At 47.4% G+C, this 15,820-nt stretch overlaps 1 protein-coding gene across 1 annotated transcript in view; it reads left to right on the top strand.

Annotated features, from left to right (window-relative positions):
- The window catches only part of ASH1L (ASH1 like histone lysine methyltransferase), a 63,932-nt gene extending 48,292 nt beyond the window's left edge, over positions 1 to 15,640 (top strand). The window contains exons 15-27 of the mRNA XM_031064343.1: positions 64 to 218; positions 1,494 to 1,646; positions 2,070 to 2,124; positions 2,219 to 2,351; positions 4,417 to 4,665; positions 4,929 to 5,015; positions 5,795 to 5,885; positions 9,756 to 9,894; positions 10,558 to 10,730; positions 11,861 to 12,027; positions 12,956 to 12,996; positions 13,607 to 13,908; positions 14,725 to 15,640. Of these exons, the coding sequence (XP_030920203.1) occupies positions 64 to 218; positions 1,494 to 1,646; positions 2,070 to 2,124; positions 2,219 to 2,351; positions 4,417 to 4,665; positions 4,929 to 5,015; positions 5,795 to 5,885; positions 9,756 to 9,894; positions 10,558 to 10,730; positions 11,861 to 12,027; positions 12,956 to 12,996; positions 13,607 to 13,908; positions 14,725 to 14,816 (1,837 nt within the window). The 3' untranslated portion in view covers positions 14,817 to 15,640. The remainder of the gene's footprint in view (positions 1 to 63; positions 219 to 1,493; positions 1,647 to 2,069; positions 2,125 to 2,218; positions 2,352 to 4,416; positions 4,666 to 4,928; positions 5,016 to 5,794; positions 5,886 to 9,755; positions 9,895 to 10,557; positions 10,731 to 11,860; positions 12,028 to 12,955; positions 12,997 to 13,606; positions 13,909 to 14,724) is intronic.
- The last annotated feature ends 180 nt before the right edge of the window (positions 15,641 to 15,820 follow it).

Raw genomic sequence — 15,820 nt, 5'->3', positions numbered from 1 at the left:
CTACATTAAAGAATTAATATTCCAGTAAAAAGAGCTTCTTGAATAGCTCCCTAATCCCTGCAGGAATTTTGTGCTGAAACACCACGTGTTCTTGGTACGGAACTGGGAGAAGATCAGGCAGAAGCAGGAGGAGGTGAAGCACAGTGACAGCATGCACAGCTCGTCGCTGTACACGCGCTGGAACGGGATCTGCCGCGACGACGGCAACATCAAATCAGGTGAGGCCACCCTGGCACACAAAGAGTTAAACTCTGTGTAGATCCATTCTTGGCATGAGTAACTTGCAACCTTGGTATATATTTGTCTTGGTTTGCTGAGGAAGGCAGAAGCTTCCCCTGAAATGGAAAGTGTAAACCCCCTCCCTCTGAATTGTTATAATTTTGAAATTAAGGTGCTCTCAGGCAAAGATATGGGAATAGGAATAACAGTTCTTTACTAGGAAAAATAAAAATACAAATGTGAAAAATCAAACCACAGAGTCAGAATCTGACCTGCCCCCCTGTGTGTCAGGGGGTGGCACAGCCCCATCCCATGGGGGCTCAGCCCTCCTGCAGTGCCAGCTGTGCTGCTGCTGCAGCAGGGATCCTGCACAAGGGGGGAGTTTTCCTCTGCAGCTCCAGGGCTGCTGCAGATGGGCCTGGGCTCCCTCTGGCAATGCAGGGCAGCAGAAAGCTGCTCCTCTGGCAATGCAGTGGGCAAAGGCTGCTGTGGTGTTCCCAAACCTCAGATTGGATCCAGGTAGGAATGCTTGGCTCCTCCCCCTGGGTGGAGCATCTCCCAGTATTATAATGTCCATCTATGACACATATCAGCTATTTCAGTATTACATCTAAGCTTAATAAACAACAGAAATAAAAACTGTATAACAAAGTTACTTTAACGCCACACATATAAAATCCATTTTAATATTTACAAAAAGCCAATATTATATATCTATAACACATATCAGTGCTATTTCATTATATCAGCTATATTTCACTACTATGTCTAAGATTAATTAGCAACAAAAATAAAAACTATATTAACTATAACTTTATAACAAAGTTACTTTAAAATCACACATATAAAATCCATTTTAATATTTACAAAAAGCCAATATTATATATCTATAACACATATCAGTGCTATTTCAATTCTATTAGGTATATTTCGCTACTATGTCTAACCTTAATTAATGAGAGAAATAAAAACCATATCTTTATAGCAGAGTTACTTTAACATCACGCATATAGAATCCACTTTAATATTTACAAAAAGCCAATATTATAATATATATCTATAACACATATCAATGCTGTTTCACTTATATCAACTATATTTCACTACTATATCCAAGCTTAAAAATAAATAAAAATAATAAAGAAATAAAAACCGTATCTTTATAACAAAGTTACTTTAACACCACACATACAGAATCCATATTAATATTTACACAAAGGCAGTATTCTAAGGTGTCTCTGTGATGTGGAGGTGACCCTGTGCTCCTCTCCCAGATGTGTTCATGACCCAGTTCTCGGCGCTGCAGACGTCGCGCTCGGTGCGGACGCGGCGCTTGGCGGCGGCCGAGGAGAACCTCGAGGTGGCTCGTGCCGCCCGCCTGGCTCAGATCTTCAAGGAGATATGTGACAGCATCATAGCCTACAAAGGTGAAGGTGATTCTCTTTAAAAAAATCTCCGTGGGTATGTTTTCAACCTCTGGAAACGGGCTCTGGGGATAGGAGATGCTAGAAAAATATGGGGTGTTAAATCACTCCTGTTTTTTAAAATTTCTTCCCTTACCAATAATCACTTTGCCTTAGCCTCAACCCTCTGCTTTACAACCAGAATCTGCAGATGTTGCGGTCCTTTGAAATTGATTTTTCAAAATTCCAGAAAAAATCAAAAACTGTCATCCTTGTGCTACCTGTACTGCAGTTACAGGCACCAACATCTAGAAATGCAGAAGCATTTCAATTCCCCGTGGCTCAGATAACAGAAAAGCCTTTTTTTAACCCAGCTTGAATGTTGTAATTTTCTTTTCCTTGGAAGTTTCACTCCAGTGATGTCACTAAGCTCTGTTGCTGTTGCAGACTCCTCCAGGCAGGCGCTGGCAGCTCCTCTCCTGAACCTGCCCCCAAAGAAAAAGTAAGTGGTGCCTTCCCAGAGCTGCTTTCTCTGGTGGATTTGCACGGTGGGAATTGCTGCTGAGCCTGACATTGTGCCAACATTCCTGTTGTAGAAATGCAGACTATTATGAAAAGATCTCTGACCCCTTGGACCTTGCCACGATTGAGAAGCAGATCCTGACTGGTTACTACAAAACTGTGGAAGCTTTTGATGGGGACATGCTGAAGGTCTTCAGGAATGCAGAGGTGAGGCTCTGTCTGGCCTGAAAGCTGCTGCACTGGCAGCAGGGATGTGCCCTCCTTTAATGCCCTTACAGGAATAAAGGAAGAAATTTATTCTGGAGGAAGAGAACTTGTGCTGATCCATTCCTGATGAAGGCTCAGTAGCAAATCATGAGGCCTTGCCTGCCTTAGGTCACAGAGAAGGTCAAGGATACTCATGAATAGCTGATCTAAAGAAATTTCTCTTTCTTTTGGAAGGGGTACCCTATTTCTCAGTGTGAGATGTCATGGAATCACAGAATCATGGAATGGTTTGGTCTGGAAGGGACCTTAAAGCTCATCCCATTCCACCCCCTGCAATGTGCAAGGACCCCTTCCACTGTCCCAGGCTGCTCCAAGCCCTGTCCAGCCTGGCCTGGAACCCTTCCAGGGATCCAGGGGCAGCCACAGCTTCTCTGGGCATCTGTGCCAGGACCTCTCCCCCCTCACAGAGAAGAATTTCTCCCATGTATCCAACATAAATTTTCCTTTTTCCAGTTTGAACCCATTCCCCCTTGTCCTGTCACTCCAGTTCCTGATGAGCAGTCCCTCTCCAGCTTCCCTGGAGCCCCTTCAGGTCCTGCAAGGGGCTCTGAGGTTTCCCCACAACCTTCTCTTCTCCAGACTGAACATTGCCATCCCTCCCAGCCTGGCTCCAGTCCCCTCAGCAACTTTGTGGCCACCTCTGGACTTACTCCATCATTTCCATGTCCTTCTTACATTGGGGACCCTGGAACTGGACAGAACACCTCAGGTGGAGTCTCAGGAGAGCCAAGCAGAGAGGAAAAATCCCTTTCCTTGGTCTGCTGCCCATGTTCCTTGGATGCAGCCCTGGACAGGGGTTGTTTCTGGGCTGTGAACACACAGGGCCAGGGCACGTTGAGTTTTTGGTCACCCCATCACCCCAAATCCTCCTTCCAGGTCTGCTCTCAGTTCCTCCCCTGCCTGTGTCACATCCATGCACCTGCTAGCCAGAGTCAGGAGGGACATGGAGACCTCACCCCAGGTTTGGGGCTGCAGCTGTAGGGAGAACACCTCCCAGGAGCTAAACAGGAAATAAAGCACTTTTGGGGGTTTTGGTGATTTTTGCAGAAATACTATGGCAGGAAGTCCTTGATGGGGTAGACATTCACCAGCTGTGCAAGGCCTAGGTACTCTGGCCAGGATCAGGAGGGAGATGGAGAGGCCACCAGGCCTCCCAGGTGTGCACAGACAGGAGCTAAACAGGACAGGACTCGGAAATAAAGCGCTTTTTGGGGTTTTTTTGTGATTTTTGTGGAAATACTACAGCAGGAAGTCCCTGATGGGGCGGGCTGTGCAAGGCCTACTCCAGCGCTGGCCGGAGTCAGGAGGGAGATGGAGAGGCCACCCTAGGTTTGGGGCTGCAGGCCTCCCGGGTGTGCATGGACAGGAGCTAAACAGGACAGGACTTGGAAATAAAGCTTTTTTGGGGTTTTTTTGTGATTTTTGCAGAAATACTACGGCAGGAAGTCCCCGACGGGGCAGGACATGTATGGGTTGCACAAGGCCTACTACAGTGCTGGCCAGAATCATGAGGGAGATTGAGAGACCACCCCAGGTTTGGGGCTGCAGCTGATGGGAGAATCCCTCCCAGGTGTGCACAGAGAGGAGCTAAACAGGAAATAAAGCTTTTTTGGGGTCTTTTGTGATTTTTGCAGAAATACTACAACAGGAAGTCCCCGATGGGGCAGGATGTGTGCCGGCTGCGCAAGGCCTACTACTACTCTGGTCAGGGTCAGGAGGGATATGGAGACACCACCCCAGCTTTGAGGCTGCAGCTGTAGGAAGAACCCCTCCCAGGAGCTAAATAGGAAATAAAGCACTTTTTGGGGTTTTTTTTGGTAATTTTTGCAGAAATACTATGGCAGGAAGTCCCCAACAGGGTGGGCTGTGCAAGGCCTACTCCAGCGCTGGCCAGAGTCAGGAGGGAGATGGAGAGGCCACCAGGCCTCCCCGGTGTTCAGACAGGAGCTAAACAGGACAGGACTTGGAAATAAAGCTTTTTTGGGGTTTTTTGTGATTTTTGCAGAAATACTACGACAGGAAGTCCCCGACGGGGCGGGATGTGTGCCGGCTGCGCAAGGCCTACTACAACGCGCGGCACGAGGCCTCGGCCCAGATCGACGAGATTGTGGGGGAGACGGCGAGCGAGGCCGACAGCAGCGAGACCTCGGTGTGCGACAAGGACAACGGGCACGAGAAGGACGAGGACGTCATCCGCTGCATCTGCGGCCTCTACAAGGACGAGGGGCTCATGATCCAGTGTGAAAAGTGCATGGTGGGTGTTGGGTGTTGCTGGGTTTTGGGTCTTCAGAGACACAAGCGGTGCTGGGTTGCTGTGAGGTTTTTTAGTCTGGAAGGCAAAGATGCTTCTGTTGTGTGGAGATCTTGTCTGTCTGCTGACGTGGTGTGAAATAGTTCATAGAAAATCTCCTCTGTGAAGATTATTTTCTTGTTTTCCTTAATATTTGTTGAGAAAATGCAGTTTGCAGCTGTAATCTGTGCCGGGACTTTGTGACTGAGCTGTACCTGTTCTTCCAGGTGTGGCAGCACTGTGACTGCATGGGTGTGAACTCAGACGTTGAGCACTACCTGTGTGAGCAGTGTGAACCTCGAGCTGTGAACAGGGTAAAACAAAACTCTCCTTCCTATCACTCTTATAAAACTACAGCAGCTCCTTAGGGGTTTATTTTGTATTTGGGTTTTGAATTTGTATCTTTTGGGATTGCTGAAGCTTCCTTGATTTAGGTTCAGTTCCATGAAGGGTCAGTTTTTCTCTGTTTTTTTTCTCAGTTTTTCTCTGTGTATTTCCATAGGGTGGTGTGGGAATTGGAAAGATAGAAATCTTCACAGACTCAAGAGGGATTGATTTGTAGCCTTAGAAATTGATAATTGTAAAAGCAAAATATACAAACATTGAATAGAAAAATCATAAACTTATGCTTCTATAGTTACAAGTAAGAATATTCTTTAAGTAAGAAAATATGTCTATAACACATCTATATACACATATATATAAAAACATATATAATATATATTAAATATATTATATATATGATATCTATTATATATCATAATAATGTACTATATTAAATATATTTATAATAAGATGGTAAAGAATTTTGTAGTATAGTAATGTAATTGTATAAAATAAACTAAAAATTTAGATGTTATAATAAAAACATATGTAATATGTTACCTATTACATATTACATACATGTAATAAGACCTTATTAGACAAAAATACCCACATTACAATAAAAAGAAATAAAAGTGACAAATCAAAAAAGCAAGATAAACTCTCTTAACATCAGCCTATTGGGTCAGAAAGTTATATAACAAAAAACCTATAACCAACTACTTCCCATGTTATAAATCTCACAACTCGCTTTCTTTTTTCCCTGCAGGAGGTTCCCATGATCCCTCGGCCCCACTATGCCCAGCCTGGCTGTGTTTATTACATCTGCCTCTTGAGGGATGATCTGCTGCTCCGCCAAGGTAGGTGCTGCCTCTGGGGCCAGCAGTGTGCAGGGATCTCTGGCATCACCCTGGCAAAAACACTTTCATTTTTCACAAGTGGAAGCTGCCACTTGTGCCATCACTCTGTCAAAAATACTTCCATTTTTCACTGCTCTCTCTGCAGTGCTGGGAGTGACACACAGTCAGAGTTCTCACAGGCTGTTGATGAAGAAATGTTAATTAGCACAGGGTTGTCCTGGCCAGGGGAGGATGATGCTGAGCCAACTGCTGGTAGTTAACATTTAGAAGTAAAGGCCAAGAAGGCTGTCAGACCTCCAGTATTTTAGTTCAGAATGGTCATTAAAGCATCCAGCTTGTGTGTTCCCTAAAGCTTATCTCTTCTGGACTGTGCTCTGAATTCCTGAATCTCTCCAAGGCAGCTGCCACAGCCACACAATTCAGCTCACTGATTATGGTTTTTTTTAATTCATCCTACAGATACTCACAAGGTTAGAAAAAACCCTTTATCATTATCAGGAAACTGCTCTTGAATGAGTGAAACCAGCTGATAAGTTTGCTAGAGGGGAATAGGAGAGCCTTCAGGAAAATGGGGAATTTAGAAAAGGTCAAAAAGCAGCATATTCATTACCCCATCTGCAAGATTCTGGAATTTGCATTCAGCTCTCCTTGCTGGGTGTTGCTCTGCATTGTCTGTTCTGTCCAGAGTTCAGCCTTTGGGTTTCTCATGTCTTTTTTTTACTTCAAGGGCTGTATCAGAACTTGCTTTTACATTCTCTGTTGAAACGGATGATGTTTTATCAGGGGCTTGTGGCATCTTCCAGGTGTTCAGAGCATTAAGATAATTTCTGTTACAAGTGTCTTAAATTTTCCTTGTGTGTCTCTGATCTGATCTTGGTGACTTTAATTAGAGAAATGCCCTTTAAAGAAAGAAATGTCCCTCTGTGGGACATTCCTGAGCTCTGTGTGCCATCAGCAGGGGACAAAGGAGACCAAGCTGCAGCTGCTGGGCACCAAATGCCTCTGCAGGCACAGGGAGCAGATGAAGCAAATTCCACCACAAGGTGCTGGAACAGAACGTGCAGCTCCAGCAGGGCAAGGGGAAATCCATGGGCTTGTTGATTTTTCCACCCTGAGTCCTCAGGCAGGACCTTTACTGTGCTGTGGGTGTATGAGGCAGCTTGGACTGTGGGAAAAACAGCTTTTTACTCCCTCTGGTGTCTACAGGGCCTCATAATTCCACATTCTGAGGCAAAATCATGCCCTGCAGCCCCTCAGTGTGTGTGTGGGTTTATATTTTCCTGGGAGCTCTGCATTGAGTGCCTGCCCAGGAGAAGCTGCACCCTCCTGGTTTGGAGGAACAAGACTGAAAATCAGCTGTGTGAGTGGTCACACTCTGCTGTGACCAAATCCCTCTCAGAGGCATCTCAGGGGTGGTTGCAGAACTTGTTTCTTAATTTTTTGGCAATTCTGCTGGAAGTTGTTGAGTGTTACACCACTGCAAAAATTCCCTAATACCTAAACTCAGGAGATGATGCAAATAAAACAGATCTGATCCATTACATCCCACGGAGTTCTGTCTTGGGTAGGAATTGATAAACAGGGGTCAGAATGGATCCTGGAAAACCCACCTAGCCAGAAATTCTAACAAATCATCATCCCTGATGCGCCAGCAACAGCTGCTGGTTTTTTTTCCTTGGAAACTTTATTTTTGAGGCAGAATATAAACTGGAATTGAAATCAAGTTTGCTGATTTTTAGAGCAAGAGAGCATCTGTTTACATCTCCTCCTGAATGCTCCTTTTTAAGTCAGGCACAATAATGTGCTGGGGTTGCTTTCTTCTCCTGAGAGAGGTGGGAAAGAAGAGTTGAAAAAAGCTGGTTTAAAATGAGGTTTAAAATGGAATGGTTTTATTTGCATTCTGCTTGGGGCCAGTAGCCCCTCTCAGTATATTCCTTGTATTCTAAGAGTCTTTTAATAAACCCACCTCTCCAATTTCTTTAAAAGTTACCCTTAAAGTTGTAAAAGGAAGCTGTTGTTATCCCAGTTTTAGGTCAGGTGGGGAGAAGACACCAAGCTGTGTGGTGTGGTCAGAATGCTGGAGGGAAGGGATGGATCCAGAGGGACCTGGACAGGCTGGAGAGGTGGGACCACGGGAACCTCATGAAGTTTTGGTTGGATATATGGGAGAAATTTCTGCCTATGAGGAGTCCGTAGGAGCATCTTTTAAACTTAGATAAGATTGATAAATGAGATTGTATGAATGAAAATATAATGTGCTTCACTTTAATCTTGAATCTGGTTATAGCAAAACTGGGGTGTTGATGACCCTGGGGCCGTGATGTCCTCAGTGGTTCCTGGCATCTTTTTCCCAAACCTGCTAATTAATAACACAAATATCTGTGGAAGGCAAACAGCCATAACTACACATGTACAAAAACAGGGGAAAAAATAGGGAAAACAACTCCCAGGAGTCATTGTAATTTAATGGAAAATGAGAAAAATGTTCTAGCTGAATCAAAAAGGCAAAGGGAGCATCAGAAATTGTTATGCACAAAATAGCAGAGTGATTGTGCCCTTCTGTAACCTCCTGGGGTGTCTGTCTGCCCTGCCTGCCCTGTGCTGCTCTGACATCCCATTGCACAGAGGGTCCCACTACCTGTAAAAACAGGGATAACAAAGATAATCTGATCTGGATCATCTTTTCTGTGGACAGAGTCTGCCCAGGTGATTTGGAGGGTGAGTGATGAAGGTCTGTGAAATGTGGCTCAGGAAGGTGCAACGATGCAGAAATTTGGGAACAAACAGAAATTAGCTGGCAACAGTTAAACTCTAGGAAGGATTTTTTTACAAAATCATGACTAGACTGTGGCAAGCCTTGCCACAGGAGGGTGGAGAGGTCAGAGTATAAATGGTTCCAAAAAAAGATTAGACAAATACTTGGAAGAAGGATTAATCCCCAAAGCTCTAGCCTTTGGCTCTGAAAGTCCATAAACACAAAAGGCAGGGAGATTTTCCTTGGCTTGTCTGTTCCTGTGCTCTCTCCTCTTGAGCAGCTGCTGCTGCCAGCCAGAACATTCTGCTGTGTGACCTCTGCTCCTACCCAAAGGAGGTTTTATGACTTGGGACCTCCCAGGTTTTGGTCATTTCGAGGTAAATAACAGAAGTGGAATCTCTTGCCAGCCCTGGAAGTGCTTAAGGCCAGGTGGGATGGAACTGTGAGCAGCTTGGTCTGGTGGAAGATATCCCTGCACATGGCAGGGGGGTGGGTCTGGATGGTCTTTAAAGTCCTTTCTAGCCCAGGTCATTCTGGGATTTCACAGGTCAGCAGAGAAATTAAGGAGTGAGTTCACTTATGGGACAAAATAAATAAATTTAAGCTTTGGAGTTGCCCTTGGGAAACACTTTTTGATTGCCAGCAGTGCCAGTTTGTTCAGTCCTTTTTGCATTATCTTTTCTGAGCTCTACATCTCATTGGAATTCTGCTGGAATAACCAAAGGCTTGGGGGCTTCTCAGGACAGGTTTTATTTTCTTAATAGTAACCTCCTCCCTAAGTATCTTCTCTCTCACAGATTTATTGCAGCCATCACTAATTCCTACACGTTTTCCTAATCATGACTGACATGTTTACATATCCTGTGGTTTGTCGTGGTTTTGATCCCTTACAGGTTGGTGTTTTCAGTCTGGACATGGAAAGTTGTGGGTATTTTTTCTGTAAAGCTGCCGTGAAAAAACATCTGAGTGCTCTTGGCAGCTTCTGCAGTGGGTTCGTGTCATTCCTTACAATCCAGCATTGGGTTCTGTTCATTTTAATGATGATTCCCTGTGGTTCTGCTGTGCTGGGCTCAGGCCAGGCTGTTCACAGGTGTGTCCTTTGTACCCCTGGACAGGTGACTGTGTGTACCTGATGAGAGACAGCCGCAGGACCCCCGACGGGCACCCGGTGCGGCAGTCGTACCGGCTGCTGTCCCACATCAACCGCGACAAGCTCGACATCTTCCGCATCGAGAAGCTCTGGAAAAACGAGAAGTAAGTGGCAGACAGCCTTGGAGTCTGAGCCATCCCTGCCTGCCTGTTAATGCACAGGAGTTTTGTGGTAGTCTCACCTTTAGGATGCAGGAATGAGCAAGGTGCTGGTGCAGAGGTTGGGAATTCCCAACTGGAGCTTGTGCTCTGCAGCTGCACGGTGGAAACACGTGAGGTTGGAGGTTTAATCAAAGGATCAGGGATAGAAATTGATGGATTTCCTCAGTGTTGGAACAGACTATGGATGCAGTGACAGCTGTGCTGTGCCCTGGCCAGTCACAGTCTCTGTGCCCATGGAAACCATGCTGGAGCTTGTGCTCCACAACTGCATGGTTGGAAGTATGTGAGGTTGGAACTTTAAGGAAAGGATCAGAGATAGAAATGGATGGATTTCCTCAGTGTTGGAACAGATTGTGGGTGCAGTGACAGCTGTGCTGTGGATGCAGTGACAGCTGTGCTGTGCCCTGGCCAGTCACAATCTCTGTGCCCATGGAAACCACGCTGGGATGGTTTCCCCTCACTGCAGGCAGGCAGGGGAACATGGAACTTGTGTGACTGCTGTTCATCACAGCCAAGTGCAAGAAAGGGAACTCAAAACAAAGCAGGGGGCAGTGAGTGGGCTGTGTCATGTGCTGATTGGTGTTTGTGTCCCCTTTGCACCCTCAGGGAGGAGCGCTTTGCTTTTGGCCACCACTATTTCCGTCCACACGAAACGCACCATTCCCCGTCTCGCAAGTTCTACCACAACGAACTCTTCCGGGTGCCCTTGTATGAAATCATCCCCTTGGAGGCCGTGGTGGGGACCTGCTGTGTGCTAGACCTCTACACCTACTGCAAAGGTGGGAATTAAACACATTCCTAAGCGTTTGGGCACTGGGCTGAGGTGGTTTAACCCCTGCTGGAAGCTCAGCACTACCCAGCCACTCACTCCCTCTGGGATGGGAGGGAACTGGAAAAAGTTAAAACCCAGGGGTTGGGATAAAATCAGTTTCATGGTTGAAATAAATTAAAATATTGTAGTAATAGTAAAGATAGCAGTAGTAGTAATGGAAAGGGAGGTTACAGAAAGAGAGAGGTGTCCAATATCTGAAGGGGCTAGGAGGAAGGTGGAGAGAGGCTCTTAATCATGACAGGACAAGAGGGAATGGCTTCAACCTGAAAAAGAGGCAATTTAGGTTGGGTACACAGAGGAAATTCTTAGCTGTGAGGGTGGGATGGTCCTGGCACAGGTGCCCAGAGAAGCTGTGGCTGCCCCTGGATTCCTGGCAGTGCCCAAGGCCAGGTTGGACAAGGCTTGGAGTATCCTGAGACAGTGGTAGGTGCCCCTGCCTGTGGCAGGGTGAAATGGGATGAGATTTAAGGTCCCTTCCAGCCCAAACCAGTCCATGATTCTGCGAGTAAACCCCAGGGAGCACAAGTGATGCCCAGTGCAGCCACTCCCCAGCACTGGCTGGGGGTCCCAGCCACTCCCATTGGGCTGAACACTCCGTGGTGTGGAACATCCTGGGTCAGCTGTGCTGGCCCTGCTGGCAGAGCAGGGGACCCTGGAGAGTGCTGGGCTGAGGGTGAGCACTGCTGGGCACCAGCCAACATCATCCTTACCCTGAACCAGGCACTGGGACAAATCCACTGTGTTCTGGAAGCAAGGACATGCACTGGAGCAGTTCCTGCTGGCCAAAGGCTGTGGGGGAGGTTTGTGTGGCTCAGAGTTGGCCAAAAGCTGAGGCTTTGCCCTGGGACAGGGATTCCTGTTTGAAGAGGGAAGAGAAAATGATGTCAGTTGATAATTGTGTCTGTGAAAGTCTGGGAAGTGTTTGATCAGAGTATGCAGGTATTCAGAGTGATCCTGCTGGGGTTCTGAGTGAGAGAGCAAACCAGGAACACTGTGACAGCCCCTGCCTCGCTCCCACGGTGATAAACCACATTTCCCCCTCAGTCCATGACTGTTTTCTCCTCGTTCTGGTGCCAGGGAGGCCGAAGGGTGTGAAGGAGCAGGATGTTTACATCTGTGATTACCGCCTGGATAAATCAGCTCACCTCTTCTACAAGATCCACCGCAACCGCTACCCCGTGTGCACCAAGCCCTACGCCTTCGACCACTTCCCCAAGAAACTCACGCCCAAGAGGGATTTCTCTGTGAGTGGCTTTGCTCTCAGCTTCCTCACCTGTTTTTTGGAGGCTGGATGGAGTTCTGGAAAGCTCCTGATTGTTGATAAATGAAGTTAGGTCAGGCAGAGGGAGCTGATGCTTTAGGTGGGGGTCAGGCTCTGCTCCCAAGGAACAACGGGCAGGACAAGAGGAAACAGCCTCAAGTTGTGCCATGGGAGGCTCAGGCTGGACATCAGGAGGAATTCCCTCATGGAAAGGGTGGTCAGGCCTTGGCAGGGAGGTTTGGAGTCCCCATCCAAACCTCCCTCCAAACCCAGAGAGGTTTGGGGTCCCCATCCCTGGAGGTGCCCAAGGAACACCTGGGGAGGCGGCACTCAGAGCTCTGGGCTGGGGACAAGGTGGGGATGGGGCACAGCTTGGATTGGATGCTCTGGGAGGGCTTTTCCAACCTCAATCATTCCATGATTCTGTGAGTATGCACAGCCTTGGGGGAAAAGCTGGCTGGGAAGCAAGCTTGGAAATAAAACTGGGTGTAGCAGAACCTGCAGTTGAGAGGCAGAGAGGTGCTCAGGGGATGGTGATGGTGAGCTCAGAGAGAGACTCCGAGGTGGCAAATCTGCAAACCTTCTGCAAGTGAGCTCTGCTCTTCCTGGAGCAGAGGTTTTTGTAGTGGCTTTGGAGAAGGTTCCAGATTCATGCTGTGCAGAAAGCAAAGATGATTTTTATCGTGATGGTCTGTGGCTTGAAATTTATTTAGAAGATGTGAAGAATCAGACAAGTCTGGTTCTAATTTATCTTTCTACATGATTGTGCCTCCTCCTGTGAAGTCTCTTTGAAGTACACCAGCATTTCCAGAGTGTCCTGCATTGGCACTTCCAGACTATTTGGCAGACCAGCACTTCCTTCCACTGTGAATTTGATTTGGTATTGATCATAATCTTCATTGTTATTGCAGCCTCATTATGTGCCAGACAACTACAAGAGGAATGGAGGCAGGTGAGTCTCCCCTCCCAGATTGCTGAGAAGAGATGAAATAATGTTGTTTGTTTGCTGTGCCCACTCTCTTCCTGCCCCTTTCCCCTGGATGCTATGGAAATAAGAAGTTTAAATTATTTCAAGCTCTCTAAACTTTCAGAGAGATAAAAGGGAACAAGTGAGGAGGGATAGGCAGCCTTAATAATAATGTACATGAGGAAAAGAAAGGAGCCATTTGACAGTCAGAAAAAAGCAGCTGAGTGAGGAGATGCCCAAAACAGGAGGCTCCAGCCTTCTCAGATGGAGGAATCCAGGTCCTGGACCTGCTGCCTGTGTCTGTGGGGCAGTCAGAGCCCAGATCTGGTAGAGCCTGCAGGAACATCCCACTAAGGGCTGGGCCAAAGTGTTTTTGGAGGTCAGATCTTTTGCAACTGAAAATAAAAATCCATTTGTTTTTCAAAGCTGTGTTTGGTGCGATGCAGATAAAGCTGTAGCATTGGGGGGTGTGAATGCAGGGATGGAGGGAAGAAATTGAGCTCCAGACAGCCCCTACCTTAGATGAGTCCTGGACTTGCTGAAAATTGTCCTTTCAGGTGAAAAACTTCTCTTTAAACCCCTTTTTTCCTGCAAGGTCATCCTGGAAATCGGATCGCTCGAAACCACAGATCAAAGACTTAAACCAAGAGGAAGAGTCCCTGCCCCTGATGGAGGAGGTGCTGGGGGCCCCTGAGCAGGCTCCAGGGGAGCTGCCCAGCCCCGAGGAGCCCGACAAGGAGCCCGTGCCCAGCGAGAGCTGCGAGGCTGAGAAGAAAGGGGACGAGAACCCCTCGGACACGAGGCCGCTCTGCAGCCCCGAGGAGCGGCGGCACCTCCAGAGGGAGAGGCTGAACCAGATCCTGCTCAACCTCCTAGAGAAAATCCCAGGGAAAAACGGTGAGGGTTCAGGCTCTGCTTGCACAGCCCCTGGGTCTCCTGCAGCTCTGGGGTCGCTTGGCTGAGCTGTGTTGATAAAATGAATGTTTTTGTGTGAGTTTCTTGCTAGCGGGCATTAGGAAAGTCAGTTTTCTTTGTAGCCACGTTTTCCTTTGCAACAGAAATCCACTAAATCCAAGTGAAATTTCTTACAATTATGACACTGTTTTGTATCATATTTAAATTTTTTTGTATAATATTTTTAATAACCACAAAACCTTTCCATAAACTAATTCCCGCCCCATCATTCCATATCTACAATGGAGAAACTTAACAAACAGGCCAGGAAAGACTGAGAGGAATTTGGAAAGTCTCTTTTGACCTTTCATGAGCTTTCCTTTGGTTCTGAGTACCTGCTGTAGGTGTTGTCTGAGCTGTGGGATGAGGGGACACTGGTGAATTGTGACCCTGCTTTTAAATTAAAGCCCAGGATGAGCCCTGTTCCAGTCTGTCCAATGCCACACAGTCATGGACTGATGCTTCATTTGGGTTGGGAGGATTTTTGGAGGTTTTCTGGTCCAGCCATGGCTCAGGGCTTGTGTCACTCAGCACCTTGTCCAGGCATGTTTTGGATTTCCTGGAGGGAAACATCCTTGAAAGAACCAGGAACAAAGAAACAGCAATTCTGTGTTCGAGGAGCGATGGGAGGCAGCGCTCAGTGCTGTGCTCTGTGTGCCCAGGTGGGCATCACTCAGAGGTTGGATTCATGATCCTGGAGGTCTTTTCCCAGCTCAGTGATGCTGTAGTGACTGAGATGCCCCTTGTGCTCTGTTGCAGCCATCGATGTCACCTACCTGCTGGAGGAGGGCTCGGGCCGGAAGCTGCGGCGCCGCACTCTGACCATCCCCGAGAGCAGCTTCAGGAAGTGACCCAGGAGGGGCAGCCGAGCTCTGGGCTCTGTCTGGGCTGGGGGCAGAGCCCAGCCTGGGGAAGGAGGGCGCAGCAAACTGACAAAATACAAACGGTAGCACCTGGGGGGCCGGGCTGGCACGGTGCCCACCCTGCTCTGCAGTGCTCTTGGTGTGTGTGTTGGTGGGCGTGCCTTGTATTGATGTTAGGTACTGAGGAAACCTCGTGGTTATTGTCCAGGATGGTCAAATTTAATTTATTTTTGCTTGATATTCCCACTCAGAGGAGAAAAAAAACAAAACAAAAAAAAAAAATTAAAAAAAATAATAATAGGGAGGGCAGAGGAAAAGGACTGAGTTACTCTGAGGAGGATGTTCCCCACGGTCACTGCTCACCTGGGATTGTACCAGCCACCCTCAGCACCGCCAGGGAAGGGAATCCAGGAATCCAGAGGGGAGAGGAAAGGCCCAGTGGCTTTAAAGGAAAAGCTGCCCTGAAGCTGTGGCCTCTGATTTGCACAAGTTCCAAGAAGAGAGAAACGTCCCCAGCCGAGCACGAGGTTCGCCGTGGGACAGCTGAGCGCGTGTCCCTGTGGTCTGTGCCAAGGAGAAGCTTCCAGAGGCCCTTGGAGCAGGGCAGGAGAGCTGGGATGAGGCACTTGCTGTGCGGGGGGAGGGGGTGGGGTGTGAGTTTTTTCACTTTTTTTCTGCAGAGAAATTTTATAAAAGCGAAGTCAGCTCCTGACGCCACCATTGCTGTTGGTTTTTTTGATAAGCTGTGGTTCTCGTGTGTCTCGTGTGTTGTGCAAATAAAAATCCGTTAAAAGAAAAAAGGAAAAAAAAAACACAAAACAAAACTAAAAAAAAAAAACCACCAAAAAACAAACAACCCCAAGGCCCCTTTCGCTCCGTGCCCTTCAGGCAGTATCCGAGCGAGTGTTTGTCGTGAGCTGTAGAATTTTATCAACTGCTAACACTACCCTCGTGTGCTGGTGGACAGCCGAACGTCCGGGCAGCGGCTCCCC

The sequence above is a fragment of the Geospiza fortis genome, unplaced genomic scaffold (assembly GCF_000277835.1).
Source record: "Geospiza fortis unplaced genomic scaffold, GeoFor_1.0 scaffold313, whole genome shotgun sequence".
Classification (NCBI taxonomy): domain Eukaryota; kingdom Metazoa; phylum Chordata; class Aves; order Passeriformes; family Thraupidae; genus Geospiza; species Geospiza fortis.
Note: the sequence above shows the minus strand (reverse complement) of the source record. Positions and strands in the feature narration are given on the sequence as shown.